The sequence below is a fragment of the Myxocyprinus asiaticus genome, chromosome 37, assembly GCF_019703515.2.
Source record: "Myxocyprinus asiaticus isolate MX2 ecotype Aquarium Trade chromosome 37, UBuf_Myxa_2, whole genome shotgun sequence".
Lineage (NCBI taxonomy): Eukaryota > Metazoa > Chordata > Actinopteri > Cypriniformes > Catostomidae > Myxocyprinus > Myxocyprinus asiaticus.
This window is the reverse complement of record NC_059380.1, coordinates 17,819,511-17,841,404: the sequence shown is the minus strand read 5'-3', so window position 1 is coordinate 17,841,404 and position 21,894 is coordinate 17,819,511. Positions and strand designations below refer to the sequence as shown.

The following is a 21,894-nucleotide window of genomic DNA, read 5'->3' as shown; positions in this document are numbered from 1 at the left end:
CCAAGAAAGATTTCAGCCACAACTGCCAGAAGAATTGTTTGGAATACAAAGAAAAACCCACAGGTAACCTCAGGAGAAATACAGGCTGCTCTGGAAAAAGACGATGTGGTTGTTTCAAGGAGCACAATACGATGATACTTGAACAAAAATGAGCTGCTAGGTCGAGTTGCCAGAAAGAAGCGTTTACTGCACCAATGCCACAAAAAAGCCTGGTTACAATATGCCCGACAACACCTTGACACGTCTCACAGCTTCTGGCACACTGTAATTTGGAGTGACGAGACCAAAATAGAGCTTTATGGTCACAACCATAAGTGCTATGTTTGAAGAGGGGTCAACAAGGCCTATATTGAAAAGAATACCATCCCCACTATGAAGCATGGTGGTGGCTCACTGATGTTTTGGGGGTGTGTGAGCTCTAAAGGCATGGGGAATCTTGAGAAAATTGATGGCAAGATGAATGCAGAATGTTATCAGAAAATACTGGCAGACAATTTGCATTCTTCTGCATGAAAGCTGTGCATGGGATGCTCTTGGACATTCCAGCACAACAATGATCCTAAGCACAAGGCCAAGTTGACCCTCCAATGGTTACAGCAGAAAAGGGTGAAGGTTCTGGAGTGGCCATAACAGTCTCCTGACCTTAATATCATCGAGCCACTCTGGGGAGATCTCAAACGTGTGGTTCATGCAAGACGACCAAAGATTTGCATGACCTGGAGGCATTTTGCCAAGACGAATGGGCAGCTATACCACCTGCAAGAATTTGGGACCTCATAGACAACTATTACAAAAGACTGCTCGCTGTCATTGATGCTAAAGGGGGCAATACACAGTATTAAGAACTAATGGTATGCAGACTTTTGAACAGGGGTCATTTCATTTTTTCTTTGCTGCCATTGTAGGGCCTTGGCCCACTCAAAATGGCAGCAGAGACCGCATGGCCCTTTGTTCAATAATCAAAGGAGAGACATTGAACTCAGTTTCCCAGGATCCTTCACGAATTCACAACTGGATGCGAAGTCCCGCCCATGGACCCAGTCTCAAACGCCATTGGTCGAAAGCGGCCTACGACCGATGACGTCATCTTGTCAAAAAAACCAGCAGACTGATGTACTTCGGCCTCTCTGTGCTAAGCTCTGGCTGGCTGTTAAGGGACATCTGTTCTGTGCACATACTGAAGGAGTTTCCCCTCCGTTTTGGACTGAGAACAAATAGACCACGTTTTTCTAACCTCACCATTTGGCCACGGTAGAGTAAGATTAACTTAGCTTTGTTCAAGTCTTATAGTATACATATAACAATCGGTTCAGTTTCACTGTAAAGCAACAGTGAATTTATTTTGAAAAACGGAAAGGCAACCAGTTTCCCTTCTCCCTCTTTTTCATTCAACGTTGACTACCTTCTGCATTCTTCTCCATCACTGGATCCGAAGAATAAAGCAGAGACGTGTCTTTTCGCTGACGAGCGTAAGTCAAGGGACCATCCAGACCGTTTCTCCTGACCGCTCAATGCAACAGGAATTCCAACGGACAACCCTACTGAAATCACACAGGATTTCCCAAGTAAGGCTTGATATGTGGGCAGATTTAGTTTAGAAACTGTGATTTTTCTTGTGAAACTAAATCGTATTTTTGATTCTAAATGCTGATGTTTTGAGTATATTTGTATGTTAAACTCTGCTCGCTGTTTGCCGTTTCGAGTTGGGAGATTTGTATTTAGTTTTTTTGGGGGTTACGTTTGTTTTGCTGAGTGATCTGAACTAGTAATTCAGTCCCACCGTTAGGAGCGGTTACCCTCAATTATAATTGCATGCACTTTTCCTCTCTCTCTCGCTCTCATTCTCTCTCTCTCTCACTGATATTCACCGAGTGAGCGGCGCCACGGTTTATGTTCGACTCAGGCTGGTGAGCCAAATTCTCCCGCCTGTTTCGTCAGTTCCTTTGTGTGTCCGCTCATTTCCACCCTCACGTGGTATCAGCTCCATTTTGGATCTAACCCTCCATTTTGAACCTGATCCTCCATTTTGATTCCTTTGTTACCGCATCTGGACACACACACACACACTAGCATATAGCTCCACTGTTAGTTAGGATTTCCTTTATATTTTTTTGGATTATATTCAGATAGTATTGGCTGTTCACTACTGCTTGATTATAATAAATCTTGTTATATTATAAAAGTACTCCTGTTTGTTTCTGTTTGAATATTGTGTTAAAGCCAACCTCTGCCAAGTTACCTCAGAGTACTGTTATTTTATTGGTGTTAGAAACTAACTGTAACTAGATTACAATCAGATTTGTATAGCAATAATTTAACTAGTTTTTCCCCTTTTTGATTATTTTGATTAACAATTAAGATACTCAACCTTCAGGGTAGATTTTGTTTTTGTGAGACAGTAACTTGCTATCATTTCTCTCTTTTCAAAGAGTGGTGCCACGAGAACAGAATTTAATGAGTTAAATTCTATTTAATTATTATTTAATTGTTATTTAATTACTCCATAATTAATAACAATTAATTATTGATTCTTTCTGATAGTAAAACTAATTTAAACAACCAGTAGCACCTACACCATGTTTTGTTTTATGATTGTGCCATTCTGTTATAACCTACAGTTGAATATGAATCCCATAAGAAATAAAAGAAATGTGTTTTGCCTGCTCACTCATGTTTTCTTTAAAAATGGTACATATATTACCAATTCTCCAAGGGTATGCAAACTTATGAGCACAACTGTACCCATGTATTTACTGTTTTTTAGGGCGCTAGTTTCAGTTGCTTGCCAGCTATTTGCCACCTAGCTAAGTGCGCAAGCTACCTAGTTTAGTTAAAGGAATAGTTCACCCAAAAATGAAAATTTGCTGATAATTTACTCATTATCTGAGTTTCTTTCTTCATCAAAACAGAATTTAAGACTTTTAGGATTTCATTTCAGGCCTCCTCCTTTAAACAACGCAAGTGAATGTCCTCCATTTTTTGACGGTCCAAATTGCATATTTAGGGTGCATCAAAATAATCCACACGACTCCAGTCGACAAATAAAATTTTTCTGAACACAAACGATTGATTATTTTGAGAAACAAAATAATACTTATATAATTTTTAACTACAAATGTTCGCTTCCGTACATCTCTGTGATGTGCGCTCATGAGAGGGATGACGTAAGCTCGTTGGTAAGGTCACGCGTCACGTGGAGGAGGCAGGAAGCGCGTCATTGTTTACAATAGAAACTTGCACAGAGCACAGACCAAGCGCCGTTCACAAACCAAAACAATTTCAAAACAATATAAAATAAAATAAAATATAATTTCCAAATAATAATAATAAATAAAACAACAATGTAAACTATGATGCGCTTCCTGACTCCTCCATGTGATGCGTGACCTTATCAACGAGCTTACATCACTGTGCAAAAGTCTTAGGCACATAAGATGTTTCACACAAACATTTGTCTTAAGATGTTTTTTTTTATATATCTGCAGCTTTAGTGTCAATAGGAAATATACATTTTAGACTCCCAAACATTCCTTTTGCAAATAGAATAGAAGAACAGGGAGCCCTGCAACAGATGGCATGGCCCCCACAGTGCCCCCCACTGAACATCGAGTCAGTTTAGTCAAAGGAAAATTCACACACATAAAATTCACCTCTGCAATGCCTTTTGATTATTATATCAAGACATTTCTCATGGTACACTGATACACATACACACACACACACACACACACACACACACACACACACACACACATATATATGGCATTAAAAGAGGTGAATGAAGAAGTTTTTTATTTATTTTTTTTTATTTTTTATGGGAATGTGGATCTTTCAGATCAATTTGAGGAGTGCCTATGGTTTGCATGTTCCACATTTAATCGTAAGTGCGTCATGCAATGTGGGACTCACACTGGTCTGGTCTTGGTCTTGACTCGGTCTAGCCCTGCCTTGGTCTTGACTTGGTCTCAACCCCTCAAAGTCTTGGTCTTGTCTCTGTCTCAATACACTCTGATCTTGGTCTTGACTTGGTCTCAGGTTAGGTGGTCTAGACTACAACACAGCTGACAGCTCATAAATGCAACCTAAACTGGCTTTGTGGTACAGTTCTCAAGTTTCTTGTTTACAGAAGCAAGACACCAAAACATTGCTATGGTTATCACTACTGTCAGTGTCAACCATCGCAATTTTGGGAGTGACTCCTGTATACACACAAAACAATAATTAAGGGATTCTCTCCTGACTCAAAATGCGGTTGTCAGTCCAGTGTGTATGTGGCCTAAGAAATTGTTCGACCAAAGTAAATTAGCTTACAGTCCAGGTACACACACAGTCATGTTCTGTCCTGCATCGTCCATTAGGTAACAGGGGATTTAGCCCTGACTGTCTCCTAAATGGCCTGATCGATCGACTTAATGGAATTAATTAAAAAAAGAGGATGGAGATGCACGGTGGCCTGGACTAGACCACTGCTGACTCAAATCATTACATCACCTCTTTAAAGGGTTGCAATAAGGATCATCAATTATACATGACAGGAAGAGCATAAGCTGGGAGGAGATCTCTGGCCCTTTTAGAAGAAAATTTGTGCCTTTCATATTCAGATTTACACATTAATACAGGCAGACACTGCACTGATCCAGTGATAAATTATATATATTGAGGAAATATTTGAGGAAATTGTTTTGAGAAACCTGGTCATAATTCAAATAATTGGATGGAATATAAGCTCAATCGTGTGTGCGTACAGTGGCCCAAAATGTATTTGGACACTTGTGCTAGAGGTCTGAAGTCCTGCGGAACTCCCGCAGGACCCATGGGACCCGATTAGATTTCTTGCGGAGCAGGATTATATTCCCGAGTTAAAGGAGGGAGAGGACAGTACTTCCATGAGATGTACTGTTTCACCAAAAAAATTTGTTAGGTTTCAGGTGATAAAACAATAGATTTGGACAAAAGTATTTAGACACTTTAAAAAGTACCTTTGGAGCACATGGATAAAAGTGAATGTAAGAATGACAACAAATAAGTAAAGTTAGTTGAGAAAGGGTATAGTGATATTTGTTTGCTACTTTGTTTTATCTATTAACTAATGCAATGAAATTCATGCATTCATAAGTTTGGCTTAGGTGTCTTAATACTTTTTGGGGCCACTGTATAAGAGTGACTGATCTTTGGTTGTGTTTGATACGAGTAATACGCAGTTGTGCTGACAAAAAATAAACACTAAAACCAAGTTAAACAGCTAGAAATCATCCATTCATATATAGCAGGGCTGGCTAAACAGATTTCTTTCTAAGGCAAAAAGTCCTGACAGGATTACATTTTAAAAACCTTCAGCAAGTCAATCAGCATTAAGAAACATTTGTCCTCTGTATTTTCCTCTGTGCATCACTTTTTTTCCTTCTATATCTCTCAGTCTTCCTGCAGGTAGGGAGTTCTAGGCTTTGCATCAGTCAGAGAGTCTTTGTATGTAAATATGACAAATTCCACCCTAATTCATTACTGAAAAAAACAAAGTGAATGAAATGGCATAGAGGAGGCTCATTCAACACTTGTAGAGGGGGGAACAGGTCGATGAAGTCATTGGACTGCAATGAGAAAGTTAATAGAATTGTAGCAGGTCAGAGTTGCATAATAAATAGAATGGTTAAGGTCAGTAATAGTTGTACAGAATTAAATAAGGTCAAAATTACATAATAAAAGAATTGAGAACAGTAATAGATGTAGAATCTAAGCAGCCAGGCAGAAGGAAATTAAGAATTAAGACAGAATTACACCAAAATGGCCTATAATTCCGGGAAATTCCTCTAAGCATTAAGAAGCCAGGAATTCAGACTGGCGCCAAGGAATCTGATCTGACCTGCATCTGGCCAATGTAACTGTCACTGAACAAAGGAAACTTGTTCAGGATAGCACAAAGCTGCCTTTTACACCCCCTTTTATTTCCTGTGATAAGACCAGAAAAGCCTCATGTTAATGGTCGTCACATGACTGATACGTCCATCTCGGCCATCTCAGCCATCTCAGCAAAGAGACCCTCACCCTAAAGGGCAGAGATGATGGACAGATTAATCCTCACATGCTAAAACTCATCCAAGACAGAGAGAGTGAACAGACTCTCACTGGATCTGAACTTTTGAAAACTCTCTTTAGCCGGACCAAAACTAGTGCTTTTCTACCATCTCCAAAGGCACAAAACAAACTTTTCTTGGGTTTTTACAATGCATATACATATATTATGATCTATAACACTATAAAAAGACTCCATTGTATCATCATTCTAAACTTCTGAATGCACATAACCTAATTTTAATATGCTAAGATGCATCACATGATGCCTAACTGTGGTTAGAATCATAGAATGCATTATTCTGACCTTGTGCACACATGATGCTCAATTATACAATGTATAATAATGTATATTCAAATGTTAATGTGTAGTGAATAATTATATGTGTAGTATAAATTTCATGACTCTTACATCGATTTCATTATATAAAATCAGGATAAAGGATGTTCCCTTTTGAGCAGGAAAACTGACAAACCTTAAGAACAAAGACTCATTAATCACCTTCAGAAGAAGGGATAGAGAGATGATCATATGGTATCTGAAAAGCCAGCTCTGATTGGCTTAGAGCCTCTTCGGGGTGTGACCAGGCAGAAAAGGTTAAAAAGATCAGCCAAACCCCTCCTTGAAAAGAGTTCTCTGCGCTACGACTCACACACGTGACGGGGAGTCACGAGTCTCCCTTGCGGGAGGCCTCGCTTCAAAGCCCCACCTGATCATCCCAGCACCGAACTACCCGTCGTCCTCGATCTTAACAGACGTCCAAAACATCGTCGGAAGAATCAGAACATTCTACTGACCCAGCCAAAGAACCAAAGCAATGCAAGGAAACGCAACGAAACTCAAGTACACCTCCAGACTTTTGCTAAAAAGAGCTGGTGTTTTATTTAAACGCTTTGGGTAACCCGATTGCAAATCGAGGTATACGAAATGAAGTACCGATGGTCCAGCGCATGGTCTATAGACACCATAAAGTTCAATTTTCTCTGTAACAGACCATTTCATATACCTTCTATTATAGCTCACTCACCAACCTGTTTTATGTTTGTCTATGTGTATTAGTTTAGTTTATGTTATAGATTAGAAATAAAGTCTTGTTTGTATTCAAAGACAACTTGACTTTGGTATATTCTGATAATCTCATCAATTGATTCTTAAAAGATCTGCGCTCCATGCTCAAACAATATTTCAACATATTTGTGATATTATTTTCGATGGCCATGAGAATAGTATTACTCTAAAGAGTTAACAGATGTGTCATATCAACTCAGTGTGGCTAAGTGATCAGACGAACACCTTAATTCTTTCAATATTCCCAGAATTAATCATAATTTCCTTCTTGTGCTAAAATTCCTCACACATAGAAGTTGTGATCAGATACAACAAGCCTGTTGCATTACATATTTAATGGTGAAGAATTTTTATTCAGATTTCTAATCTGATCGTTTGTCATTTATCCTTCATATAATGGTGGTCGAACAAGGCCAAGATTCCTAAACTAATTTACATATAAAATCTTACATATTATTGGTGATGAATGCTGGCAGTTGTAAATATTCCCTGCACCAAAATCGCTAATTTCCTACATAGTTCAGAATTGTATAAGGTCATTATCACCAGACGGAACATAAAAGTCAGTTAGTTTAGAAACGCAATACCTCTCCTCAGCAACCCTCACAATTTGAAGTGTCATTCATGTCAGTAGCACAAACGCTGCATGACGAGTTACGTGGCAAAGTTTAATACTTAACAGTTTTGGGGAAAAAAATAAAGCAATCTTAATAGTGATGCTTGCCTTCATTTTTGCCATGAAATCTAATCACTGAACACTAAAGAGACACATTGGGCAGTCCTGAGTGGAGGAATCTTGTATTCAACCTATTTCTTTGGCAATTGTTTGTATCTTGTTCAAAGGAAAGTGTTTAAACAAGTCAGGGCTTGAAGATTGAGGCCGATGTTTTGGATTGAGTTCAGAACGGTAAGTTCCAAATCCCCAAGTACTTCCTATATATCAACAATTAGTCTTACTGTGAAATCAACTTTTATAACAGTACACCAAAATTATTGAAGAATGTAAAGACCAGCCTCAGAGATCAAAGAGATTTGAGTCAATCATTGAATAGCCTTTGAACATCTTGAAAGGTTTTAGAGAGATGAAAAAATAAATAAATCAGGAAACCCTGCAGACTAATAAGGCTGGCTGAGAATCCAGACGTGCGGAGAAAGGCTGAAAATTACTAATGTCATTACGAGCTCATTAATGCCCTGATTAATGTTTAAGAATGATGATGAATGTATTAGGACAGAGTTAGAATGAGTAGTATACAGTTTCACCTCAGTTTATCCAGAAACATACACACGGACATACACTCACATACATACAAATAATTCCGCACACGCAAAACACTCATTTAGACTCGCACATATATGAAAGATGAAATAAAGTCAAGAAGCAAAAAAACCTTCAGTCATTAAAAACACTCCAGAAAGGAAAAAAAACAAGAATTTGTAACACATTTGTTTTTGTTTTGTTTTTTCCAGTATGAGTTTAGGAATACTTTATTTATCATATAGCAACCACTATTAGATAAACCTTAAGTGCTTAGCAGAAAAGTATAGGTTCTCCATACCAAGACCCCATTTCTTCCTCTTTCCTCTTGTCATCTAAAGGAGTTTTCCATGGTACTGTATTATTTCCATGGTATAGGACAATGTGAGCATTGCATGCCCATATAAAAGTTGCCACCACAATGTTAGGCTACTATGCGGTTGCTAGAGTGTTTTGGGTGGTTGCCAAGACATTGCAAGGTGGTTGCTATGCAGTTGCTAGTGTGTTTTGCGTGGTTGCTAGGCAATAGATGGTTACTTACACCCCCACCCCCCCACAAGTAATTGAGTACTGAGATTTGTTGAGTGAGAGAAAATGATGTAATGGCAGAACTCTTCTAATAAGAGAAGCCTACAAGCTTAGCGTAAAAGAACATAACGCTGCTCTCCCATAGACATTCTATGGGCGGTACACTGGCGAGGAGACAACAGGCCGTTCTTTTTGAATGGATGTCTATGGAGGAGATGTTTCAGTGTGCTGAATGAACAGCTTTTGTGAGTCAACAGCTCAACACTTAATGAACTGAATTGACCGCCTGTCCGCTAATCTTCACATGTTTTACAATAAACAATTCTTATGAAATGAACAATGTGTGGAGTTTACTATGATAAAATTACAGTATTATAAGAGAAGACATGGACAATTTTGCGACAGGTGGGTGTCAGTTTACGGCTCTCCCAATTCATTTGTATGGTATCTGCAAACGGTGGCTTACAAACGGTCGTAACACACTAGTTCACTGTTACGCTCTCTCCTATGATAGAACCTCGAAGGTTGTTACCTAAGTAATTAGAATCTCTGATGGTGTTTGTGTTTTCAAACAAAGCCAAGTGAGGCAATACTTGCAATGTTTTGATTCTTATTCAATTCTGCTCTATATGCATTCGGTTCTTGTTGGAGTCAAGCAAACCAACGGACGAGCATCTGCTTTTATTGGTGGAAAGAAAATGTGAACCGTACTCGGAAGCTGATCAGACCGGTATGTGTGTATGTGTGCATGAAATCTCTTAACACAAGCAGAGCGCATTTTATAAAAAGCCAACTTTCATCACTTTTTCTTCTGAATAATAACAAGTGAAATAATAAAAAAGGTGATAGCCTTTACGTAGACTCAGAGTTTATGTATGTGCATTACCCTAATGCCGTAAGTATTGGTTTCTATGTAAGCTACGTGGATTTTGGAGTTTCAAAATCTTTGCACCCATTCACTTGCATTGTGAAGACCTACAGAGTTAAAATATTCTTCTAAATATCTTAATTTGTGTTCTGCAGATGAAAGAAAGTTATACATATCTGGGATGGCATGAGGGTGAGTAAATGATGAGAGAATTTTCATTTTTGGGTGACCTATCCCATTAACTAATCTACAACAAACAACTAAACCAACAAACAACTAAACTAACACATAGACAAACAAACATAAACATGGGTTAGTAAGTGAGCTTTGACAGAAGATGAATGGAAAATTATCTGTAACAGAAAAATTAACTTTATGGAGTCTATAGACCTTGCCTTGAACAAACCCTGAGAACTTTATTTAGTATGCCGTGATTTGAGATCGGGTTACTCAAATTATATTAAAGAAAGCACCAGATTTCAGCAAAAGTCTGGAGGTCTGTACTTGCATTGCGTGCATTTTTTGGCGTGGAGTTCTTGAAGTCCTTAAGTTCCAGGAGGCCTTTGTTTGGTTTGATGAATGGGTGATGGAATGACCAGGCAGAGCCCCGGAGACCAGCACTCCCTCAAGAGAGAACTCGGAACTTCCCAGGACAGAGGTCAAAGTGTGTGAAGGCCGTAGAGCAGAGAAGAGAGAGGGGTTGTCCAGGCTGGTCTTTTAACCCCTTTGGTTTGTTCACACCCCAAAGAGGCTCTAAGCCTATCAGAGGCAACATTTCAGAGGGCCTATGATCAAAGTGTCCTCCCCTCAAGATAATTAATTTATGGCCTTTGTTCTAAGGTTTGTCAGTTTGCCGCTCATAAACTGAACATTTTAATCATGAATTTCATAAGAAAACTATAGTTAGTATAATAATTTTAAGTGTAGAGAGTTGGTTACATTGAAGAACAATGAATTTCCATGGGTTTCATAGAAGCGTAGTCCTTCAGCAAATGGCTAATCATGTGATGAGTTGAGGTGGGGGTTTATCTGATTAATAACGAAGACAGAGGAGTTTCACTGTGCCTTTTCCAGGATTCCTCACTGTTCTTACGGCAGTTAAGATTTGCCAGATGCAAGAAACTCAGACTTGCTGGCACTAGTCCGAATATATTTATTGCTCAGGAGAATATCAGTGTAGGTTCTGTATTTAAGTCATTCTGTGTAGAATTGATCAGTTTTATTCTGCCTCCAAGGCACAATGGTTATTTTTCAATCTTTTTTGTTTTCCAATTTTATTAATGCATATTATTCATTTACATTTTTCCCCAAAAGAAAAGCATAGTTTTTTGAAGTTATCTTATCCTGAAGCCATTCTTGGTAATGTTGTGAATTAAACAAAATGTAAGATTCATGTAGAGTACGTGTCATACGTGTTATTTTTAACGTGCATTTTAATTTACGAGTAATCGGATACTCTTTTTTTTGTGTGTGTTGGTTAGAGCACTCAACTACAGAATTACTTGAAATTGCCCATTTCTAGTCCGGGACTCATTTGGATCAGATATCAATGTAAGGTAGATCACTTAGAAAAGTAATACCAAAGTGACCGATCAGCTCTCTGCATAATATGAGGTATCATTCATGTCTACAACACAAACGGTGTGGGAGGAGTAATGTGCCAAAATTTAAGTTCACATCCCTAAATCTAAGTGCAGGCAATAGTGATAGTGATGCTTGCTTTAGCTTGCTTCATTTATAAAATTTTTGTCTCAAGTATATAAGATTACATTTGTAATTCTTCAATATGAGCTCAGGAATACTTGTAATTATATGGCAAGCACTGTAAGATAAATCTTTTTATTAAGTGCTGATCAGACAGGTTGCTACCGCCAAGTCCAAGAACAATTTCAGGGAGTTTTTCATGTTACCGTCACCTTTGGCTTGTTCACTGAGGCTTTTAAATTGTAAAGCTTCTTTAAGTCATGTATTCACATTATTTGGCTATTACAGTTCTGAAGCCACAGAATTCTTATTGCCGCAGTGCTCAGTTTATTCTCACTGGGTCTTCAATGGATCGCAGATGTACGCAGATGTTTCCTCTTAAGTTGACCCAGGTCCTCATACCCTCTCAAAGCAAAAGCACATGCTGGGGAATAACCGACTTCCAATGATCCAGCAAAGAATACACTGGCTTTAAGTGAAGCTGACAATGGCCATGACACCTGGATGTGTTTCATCCCTTTGAAATGAAGTAGGAGTGCAAAGAAACAAATTTATTTCACATTCATTTTTGCCTTGTAAGACAGAGCGCTTTTCTCTAAGGTGCCCTGATCTGGACTGAAACGGACAGCTCATCCAAAAAATAAATAATAAATAAATACCAAACAAATCACTAATTTCTCAGCAGTGCTTATTAGGCATATGAAGGATATTGCAAGTGGATCACAATGGTAAGCACATAAATGTTTTACGCCAGGAACCGAAAATTAACTACCTTTACACATAGGTCTGTCTGAAAAGAAATGAAATCAATATTTGATGAAAAATTACCTAGCACTTGGGATGTCAAAAATACAGGTACATCGGTGCCAAGTTGATATTTAAGTTGTGCTAGTTTTGAATACCGACACAATTTGTGCAGTTTCCAATGCTCACATATGTATTTGAGCTCTGTAAAGAGCACATGCACCTTACTGTAATGCTGCTACATGTAGGAAACATCAAATTTATATTGTTGGTCAAAATGCACATCTTGCTGGGGTAATGTCAGTCTGTAATGTATTGTGAATGTGAACAGCTGATCTGTGCATTCGACCTTGCAGTGTAAATGCAGCCTAATAGACCTGCCGTTGTCTGTTATTTCATTAATATTAATCAATCAGTTAGTAATGTTCATTACTACTAATGGTTTACTTGAATTATTCCCAGAAAAACTTGAAGCAGTGTTATATATATATAGTGCATTCAGAAAGTATTCAGACCCCTTCATTTTTTTCACATTTTGTTATGTTGCTTCTTTATGCTAAAATGCTTTAAATTATTATTCTTATTTTTTTCACATCAATCTACACTCCATACCCCATAATGACAAAGCAAAAAACAGATTTTTGATAACTTTGCAAATGTATTAAAAAGAGAAAACTCACAATGACGTAAGTATTCAGACCCTTAACTCAGTACTTATTTGAAGCACCTTTGGCAGCGATTACATCAAGTATTTTTGGGTATTAGGGATTTTCTGCCATTCTTCTCTGCAGATCCTCTCAAGCTCTGTTAGGTTGGATGGGGACCGTCGGAGGACAGCCATTTTTAGGTCTCTCCTGAGATGTTTGATTGGGTTCAAGTCTGGGCTCTGGCTGGGCCACTCAAGGACATTCACAGAGTTGTCCCTAAGCCACTCTTGTGTTGTCTTGGCTGTGTGCTTAGGGTCATTGTCCTGCTGGAAGATCTGAAAGTCCTTTAGGTGCTTTTTTGTGTCTAGCACTGAGGAGAGGTTTCTGTTTGGCCACTCTGCCATAAAGCTCCCTTCTGCAAGTTTCTCCCATCTCCACGCATGATCTCTGGAGCTCAACCAGAGTGACAATCGGGCTCTTATTCACCTCTCTTACCAAGGCCCTTCTGCCCCGATTGCTCAGTTTGGCCAGCTCTAGGAAGAGTCCTGGTTCTTCCAAACTTTTTCCATTTAAGAATTATGGAGGCCACTGTGCTATTGGGAACCTTCAATGCAGCTGAAATTTTTTGTAGCCTTCCCCCGATCTGTGCCTTGACACAGTCCTGTCTCTGAGCTCTGCAGGCAGTTCCTTTGACCTCATAGGTTGGTTTTTGCTCTGATATGCATTTTCAGCTGTGAGACCTTATATAGACAGGTGTGTGTTTTTCCAAATTATGTCCAATCAATTGAATTTGCCACAGGTGCACTCCAATCAAAATGTAGAAACATCTCAAAGATGATATAGAGAATTTGGATGCACCTGAGCTAAATCTCAAGTGTCATAGCAAAGGGTCTGAATACTTATGTCAATGTGATATTTCAGTTTTTTTCTTTTTAATAAATTTTGGTTTTTGCTTTGTCATTATGGGGTATACAGTGTAGATTGATGTGGAAAAAATAATAATTTAAAGCATTTTAGCATAAGGGTGCAACATAACAAAATGTGAAAAAAATGAAGGGGTCTGAATACTTTCTGAATATACAGGTATATTATGTTTAAGTATATATAATAACATATTTGTTTTTGCTCTGGTATCATGAATTTTCACTAGCATTGGTATGGACTATAGAAATGTTGGTATTGTGCCAACCCTACTTGACACTATATCTAATCACAGCCAAGTAGAAGACCAGTTAAAGTGGCTGTAATATTATCTCTAATGTTGGACGATGGACAATAGGACAGGGTGCATTTTTGCTAATGAAACCACCAACAGGCTGCTCGTCTATGTACTACAAGCCAATTAAATGTCTCATAAACAGCTTCACAACTGTGGCAATAACTCTATTAAAAAAACTTATTGGGTAGCTTTCAGAATAAACCTCTTAATCAGGAATTTCCAGTATTAAAAATGCTGCAGTGCTTACCGTGCTGCAGAGAGACACCTGAAAAATATTGCCGTCACTCCCTCCACAGAACAGGAAATACTCGCAGGGGTCAAAGGTCACTGACATGATACCAACATCGAAGAGGATGGAGAGGAGCATCTCCCCAGAGGAAATTTCCCAAACCTGTGATATTAAGAGAGGGACACATATTTTTGGTTATTTAAAAAGTGACAAATAAATATGTCCAAGATGATAAAGAAAAATCTAGTTTAAACTAGGGATGCACCGATACCACTTTTTCTCCTCCGATCCGATTCCGATACCTAAAAATCTCAGTATCGGCTGGTACCAATCCCGATCCAATACCAGTGATGTTGATGTTTTTCAAAAACAGTATAGAATATCAGTACCTTACTCTGTGTTACTAATTGTGGGTACTCTTTTATATGTAAAGAAACACAAACCTTTAACTACACATTATTTCAAGATAAATGTGTAGCCTAAGATAAACTTTTTTAGTCTACTTGATAATGTTGCAGCAAAATTAACAGTTATTCCAGAGAAATTCTTCAGCAGAAAAGAAGCCAGTTTTTTGCACAATTTATTCAACTTGTATCTGAACTTTAAAAGATTCAGATTTCTTTCTTTGTTCACTTTATTTGTAAGATATCAGTCCACTTTTAATTCACACAGTTGTTTTTGAAAGCCAGTCAACTTAAATTTTATAATACAATATTTATACATTACCATCTGGCTTTTATTTTGACAGTCGGAACAAGCTAAGACGTCCTGTAAGTGTCTTTATGTGGGTTAGTTAACAGAAGTTTAATCGCTTCTTATTCAAAATCTGGTGAAATGCTTCTCCAGTGCCATTCTCAATGCATGTTATAATCGAACCGAACAATTGAGTTTCTACATCTGAGATTTTGTTTGTGCTTGGCACTCACATATTGAGCACCGCTATACCAATCCAGGTATCAGATCAGTGTATCCCTAGTTTAAACCGCATATGTTCTGTAATCTTTGTACTCATGTTGACTCTAAAAATGTCAGGTGGTGTAACCATCAAGCAAAATGATTGTTTTCTTTACACCTGAAATATGTGTGTGTACACTTCATTAATTTCACAAATCAAGAACTTTAGGAAGTTTTCTTGGGGATTCATCATCTGACAAATCTGCAATGTCATAAAATGTTCAAATTGCCTGATATTTGTACAGGTTTAAAAGGCTATACCAATTTCCTGTTTTATGGATGTTTTGTCATATGTCATCAAGTGGCTTCCTGAACATTGGTTACACCACACTAAATTTGATTTGGTGCACAGAAGTTATTCAAATATTTAAAATATTTATTTAAAATATATCCATCACAGAAAAGGTGTATTCTACTTAATGTATAAAATGCCATTTAAAACCTTTTGTTAATAAGTTAACAGGTCCAGACAAAAAAAAATAAAAAATGAGTGACACATATTTTACCCTAAAACATCTGTTATATTTTCTTTTATCTCTGATCTTTGAATTGATCAATCTTGAAATGAATGATGACTCAAAGAGACACAGACAGAGAAAAGAACAAAGACAAAGACAGACCCAGATAAGAAAAGAGAATGCAAAAGCTAGAGAAAGACTTCTGTGTCTGTCAGGACTACCTGTCTTCTCTCAAGGTGATAAAATCCCAGAAGATCTCAGTCTCTCCAAAATCCACACATTTCTGTTCCAACTCTCAGCTTAATGGTAACACTTTTGCCAAAAAGTTTGATAGTTACTCATTGGTTTGGGGTAATGCAGTGTTATCGCCTCTGAGAAAATGCTGAATGGGCATTGGAGAGTCCAGAAGTTGGGCTTTGGAAAGCTCAAGTTGTCTGCAGTGAGTCCGCTGAGCCAACAACACAAACCCTCAGTCAAATTGAAAGGTCTATTCTTGCAGAGCCAGTGGGCAGAGAACTACCATTATCCTCAAATTTACTGTTCTTTCAAAAAAAAAAAGAAAAAAAAAGAAAAGTTTTTCTACTTATAAAGCAAGACCATATTGTGTGTGTTTAGTTAGAATTTAACTGAAGACCACCATCTTCTTTCCCTGCACAAGTGCAGCATAATTGATGCCCCAGCATAAAGAAGACAAATTGACTGGAAAATAATTCTGGGTCTGAGGCAACAGCAGAACAGGATCAAAGGCAACTGCCCCTATATCACCATTGCAAAGCCTTTCTATCAAACTAACCGGAGAAGTTAAGTTACACCCTGTTATCTCGCATTTGCATTTGGTATGGACAAAGGTGTCCGGAGTTTTTTAGGTATTTACAGCTGCACCACCTGCTCTGAACTATTTTTGGGAGAAGCATACACCCCCCTAAAGTGGCAAACACTCTGGGAGTGGTGATTACCGCTTTTGGAAAAGGTCATGAGGTATCACTGTATTACTCCCTGCTAATACAGAGTCTGGGGGATAGAGCTTTAACTTCTATCAAAAGATTATGGGAGAAAGATTTAAACTTGGTTTCAAACAAATAGCCCCACTACAAAATCATTACAAAATCAAAACATTAAAGACGTTAGGCAGAATTTCTCAGACACCATTCACTTTCTTTGCATCCTTATTCCATACAATATTTCCACAACACCAACTGTGGAACAACAGCGTTCCACAGTAGAAAAAAAAAAGTCCTACAACAACTCGAAGGTGAGTAAGTAGGCCATTTGTTGGTTGCTTTTCCTAGAAATTGTAAACACTGTGGCTCTGCTTTGTTGTTGTGCATCCTGACCAGTCCAACATAACAAAACTGTCTTAACCAATAGTGTGATTTTGTAGTGGGGCTATTTGTTTGAAATCTATTTGAAAAGAGTCATAGTAGGCAAAGAAATTGTGCACTTTACCTTTGAAAGAATAAGTGATACCTTTTATCCACATTTATAAAATAAGCACTTTTCGAAAGAGGCTTTGTCAAGCACCTGCCAACAGAAATCAGCTTACAAATGTCAACAAAAAGCCCATTTACAAGCTTACACAATTCAAACATTATTAGGCTTTTTATTTATTGTCATGACTGCATTTTTAATACTGCTTCATAAAATTATCATTGATACATTTGGGCTGTATTTAAATATACAGAACCGTGCCAACTTTTTAGGCACCATCTTCAAAAATAATGCCATAAATTGTTTTCATTTATCAATTAATGTCATACAAAGTCCCGTAAACATAAAACAAGCTAAATAAATATTTGGCGTGACAACCTTTGCCTTCAAAACAGCACCAATTCTCCTACACCTGGACACTTTTTCTTGGTTGTTGGCAGATAAGATGTTCCAAGCTTCTTGAAGAACTTGCCACAGTTTTTCTATCTATGTAGGCTGTCTCAATTGCTTCTGTCTCTTCATGTAGTTCCAGACTGACTCTTTGGGGGCCATACCATCTGTTGTAGAAGGGCTCCTTGTTCTTCTTCTAATCAATTCTATTTGCAAAGGGAATGTTGAAATGTAAAACTGATATTTCCAACAGAGCCCATTATAATGAACATGCACTACATTCAAGGCTTATATTGGTTCTCAGAACTAATATAAACCTATATAAAATTAATAAACAGAGACTTTGTTCAAAAGTAGAAGGTAGCCAGGGCAGTTGTCTTTAGGAATCAGACATTTTGAACTGATGTCAAAACAACTTTGGCATTGAAACAGACCAACAAGCTACACCTTGTGTCTTTGTCTCAGCAGACAGCAATGTGGTAAATCTCAGGTTGTAAAAAATAAATAAATACAAATAAACAAATATATTAAAAAAAAATATTTAAAAAAGTAAAAATTTAATACAAAATTCACTAGAAAAAAAATCACTAGTTTTTATTATTTATTTCATTTTGTATTTTGGTTTTTAATTTCAATAAGTTTTTATTAAATTTTACAAATAGTTTAATATTAAAAATACTGTTTTGTTTTTATTTACTTTCCGTATTGATTTAGTTGTCTTCCCTTTTTGGACTGCACTACAAATACTGTAGTTCCACTGGTGCTCAAGATTACACATGCTACACAGAAATTTGTATCAGAAGTGCATCATTCAAAGTAATATCAAATTGACTAATAATTTCAGTAGATTTAAAATGATAGCAATTATATTTTGTTTTTTTCATTCATATCGTCAAGTGCACACAGTATTACACATCAGTTGCAGTTTAGTTTTCATTCTTTTGCAAGTTTGTTATTTATTTTAGTGAACAGAAACTATTTTATCGTTGACATTTTTGTGCTTTTGTTAAAAAAAAAAAAGAAAAGAAAAAACCTTTGACCAAAAAAAAAAACAAAAATACTCTAACAGTGTCAGCGGCTTACAGTTTTCATTATTTTGCATAATATATTATTTTTTTTAGATAAGAAAACTTCTGAATAAAGAAGAAACTTATTCAGAATCAGAATCAGCTTTATTGCTAAGTATGCTTACACATACAAGGAATTTGTCTTGGTGACAGGAGCTTCCAGAGTACAACAATATAAAAACAATACAAAAACAGCAGCAAGACACAGATAATAATAAAAAAATAATAATAATTAAACATATACATACATACAAATACGTAGTGCAAATCTAATACAAATCTGTTATCTGTTATGTACAGTGCAAACACAATCTGTTATGTACATTGCAAATGTTTTTTTGTTTTGTTTTTTTTTTTCTTCAGAGGAATGAAATGGCAGAAGAGGTTGGATGTGTTGGATAAATATAAAAAAGACTAAACTGTGTATTGCACATAGTTATTGCTCAGTGGGGCAGTTTAACAGTTCACGAGATGGATAGCCCGAGGGAAAAAACTGTTCCTGTGCCTGACGGTTCTGGTACTCAGAGATCTTAAGCGTCGGCCAGAAGGCAACAGTTCAAAAAGGTGATGGGCAGGGTGAGTGGGGTCCAGAGTGATTTTTCCAGCCTTTTTCCTCGCTCTGGAAGTGTATAGTTCTTGAAGGGGAGGCAGGGGGCAACCAATAATCCTCTCAGCAGTACGAACTGTCCTTTTTAGTCTTCTGATGTCTGATTTCGTAGCGGAACCAAACCAGACAGTTACTGAAGTGCAGAGGACAGACTCAATGACTGCTGAGTAGAACTATATCAGCAGTGCCTGTGGCAGGTTGAACTTCCTCAGCTGGCGAAGGAAGTACAAGCTCTGCAGGGCCTTTTTCACAATGGAGTCAATGTGGGTCTCCCACTTCAGGTCCTGTGAGATGGTAGTGCCCAGGAACCTGAATGACTCCACTGCTGTTTAGAATGGTGAGGGGGGTCAGTGTTGGGGTGTTCCTCCTAAAGTCCACAATCATCTCCACCGTTTTGAGCATGTTCAGCTCAAGGTTGTTTTGACTGCACCAGACAGCCAGCTGTTCAACCTTCCTTCTGTATGCAGACTCATCATCATCTCGGATGAGGCCGAAGATAGTGGTGTCATCTGCAAACTTCAGGAGTTTGACAGAGGGGTCCTTGGCGATGCAGTCATTGGTGTAGAGGGGGAAGAGTAGTGGGGAGAGCACACATCCCTGGGGGGAACCAGTGCTGATTGTAGAGGTGCTGGAAGTGAGTTTCCCCTGTCTCACAAGCTGCTGCCTGTCCATCAGAAAGCTGGTAATCCACTGACAGATAGACGTGGGAACAGAGAGTTGAAGTAATTTATTCTGGAGTATAGCTGGGATGGTGGTGTTGAAAGCTGAACTGAAGTCCACAAAAAGGATCCTTGCATATGTCCCTGGTCTGTCCAGATGTTGCAGGATATGATGCAATCCCATGTTGACTGCATCATCCACAGACCTGTTTACTCGATAAGCAAATTGAAGGGGATCTAGAAAGGGTCCAGTGATGTTCTTCAGGTGGGCCAACACCAGTCTCTCAAATTATTTCATGACCACAGACGTCAGGGTGACAGGTCTGTAGTCATTAAGTCCTGTGATTTTTGGTTTCTTTGGGACAGGAATAATGATTGAGCGTTTGAAGCAGCATAGGACTTCACACTGCTCCAGTGATCTACTGAAGATCTGTGTGAAGACGGGGGCCAGCTGGTTAGCACAGGATCGAAGACACGCTGGTGAGACGCCATCTGGGCCTGAAGCTTTCCTCCTCTTTTATTTCCGAAAGACCCGGTTCACATCATCTTCACAGATCTTAAGTGCAGGTTGAGTAGCAGGAGGGGGGAGGAGGGGGGTTGCAGGAGGTGTTGGTATTTGTGTGAAGGTCAGAGTGGGTGTGGGGTGTGAGATTGGGTCTTTCAAATCTGTAGCAGAACACATTCTGGTCGTCAGCCAGTTGTTGGTCCACCACAGAGTTGGGGGTAGGAATCCTGTAATTTGTGAGTTGTTTTATGCCACTCCACACTGATGCAGTGTCGTTAGCTGAAAACTTGTTTTTCAGCTTCTCAGAGAATCTTCTTTTAGCCACTCTGATTTCCTTGTTCCCGCTCTGCTTCATTGGTCCATCTCTTTACAGTCTTTACTACTGGCTTGGTTGATTTTAATTTCTGCCTGTAGGTTGGAAGAAGATGAACCAGACAGTGATCAGAGAGTCCCAAAGCTGCTCTAGGGACAGGGCGATATGCATCCTTTATTGTCGAGTAGCAATGATCCAGTACGTTCCTGTCTCTGGTGGGGCATGTAATGTGCAGTTTATATTTGGGCAGTTCACGTGTGAGATTTGCTTTGTTAAAATCCCCAAGAATAATAATAACTGAGTCCAGGTATTGTTGTTCTGTGTCTGTGATTTGATCAGTCAGCTGTTGCAGCGCTGTGTTCACACACGCGTTTGGCACGATATACACACTCACCAGAATAAACGAGGAAAACTCCCGCGGCGAGTAGAATGGCTTACAGTTAATAAAGAGCGCTTCCAACTTAGGACAGCACATCCTCTTTGCTGTTGTTACATCTGTACACCAACTTTCATTGATGTAAAAGCATGTTCCACCACCTCTCGTTTTCCTCGTTAACTCCACGATGCAATCCGCTCTGAACAGCTGAAAGCCCGGCAGATGTAACGTGCTGTCCTGAATGGCTTCACTCAGCCAGGTTTCTGTGAAGCACAAGGCAGCAGAGTTTGAAAAGTCCTTGTTTGTGCAGGTGAGGAGATGTAGTTCGTCCGTTTTGTTAGGAAGAGAGCGGAGATTCACTAGATGAATACTCGGCAGCACTGTTCGAAAGCCACGCCGACGGAGCCTGACCACCGAGCCTGCTCGCCTCCCTCGCCTGCATCTCCTAGCGCGTTTAAACAACACAGCTGCGCCTCCGACTAAAATGTCCAGCAAAACATCTGAATATTCAAAAACCGGGAAAAGGTTGTCTGGTATATGCTGCCGAATGTTCAGCTGTTCGTCCCTGGTAAAACTGACTGGAAAATATTACTAAACACAGGACAAACAAACAAAAACAACAAAAGAACTGAAGAGCAACACAACGAGGCAACCATCCACGGCGCCATCTTGTATGACGACATGGACATTTGGTGGACATATATTCTAACAATCTCTGTGGATTCTTGGCCTCGTCTCCAAGACTAATATACAGCCGTGCAAATTCTAAAGAAACTGCTAGCAATGGCTATAAGCATACAAT

General features: G+C 38.6%; 1 protein-coding gene across 1 annotated transcript in view; it reads right to left on the bottom strand.

Annotated features, from left to right (window-relative positions):
• The window catches only part of wdr18 (WD repeat domain 18), a 105,589-nt gene that overhangs the window by 58,605 nt on the left and 25,090 nt on the right, over positions 1-21,894 (bottom strand). The window contains exon 5 of the mRNA XM_051676272.1: positions 14,354-14,497. Coding sequence (XP_051532232.1) covers positions 14,354-14,497 — 144 coding nt within the window. The remainder of the gene's footprint in view (positions 1-14,353; positions 14,498-21,894) is intronic.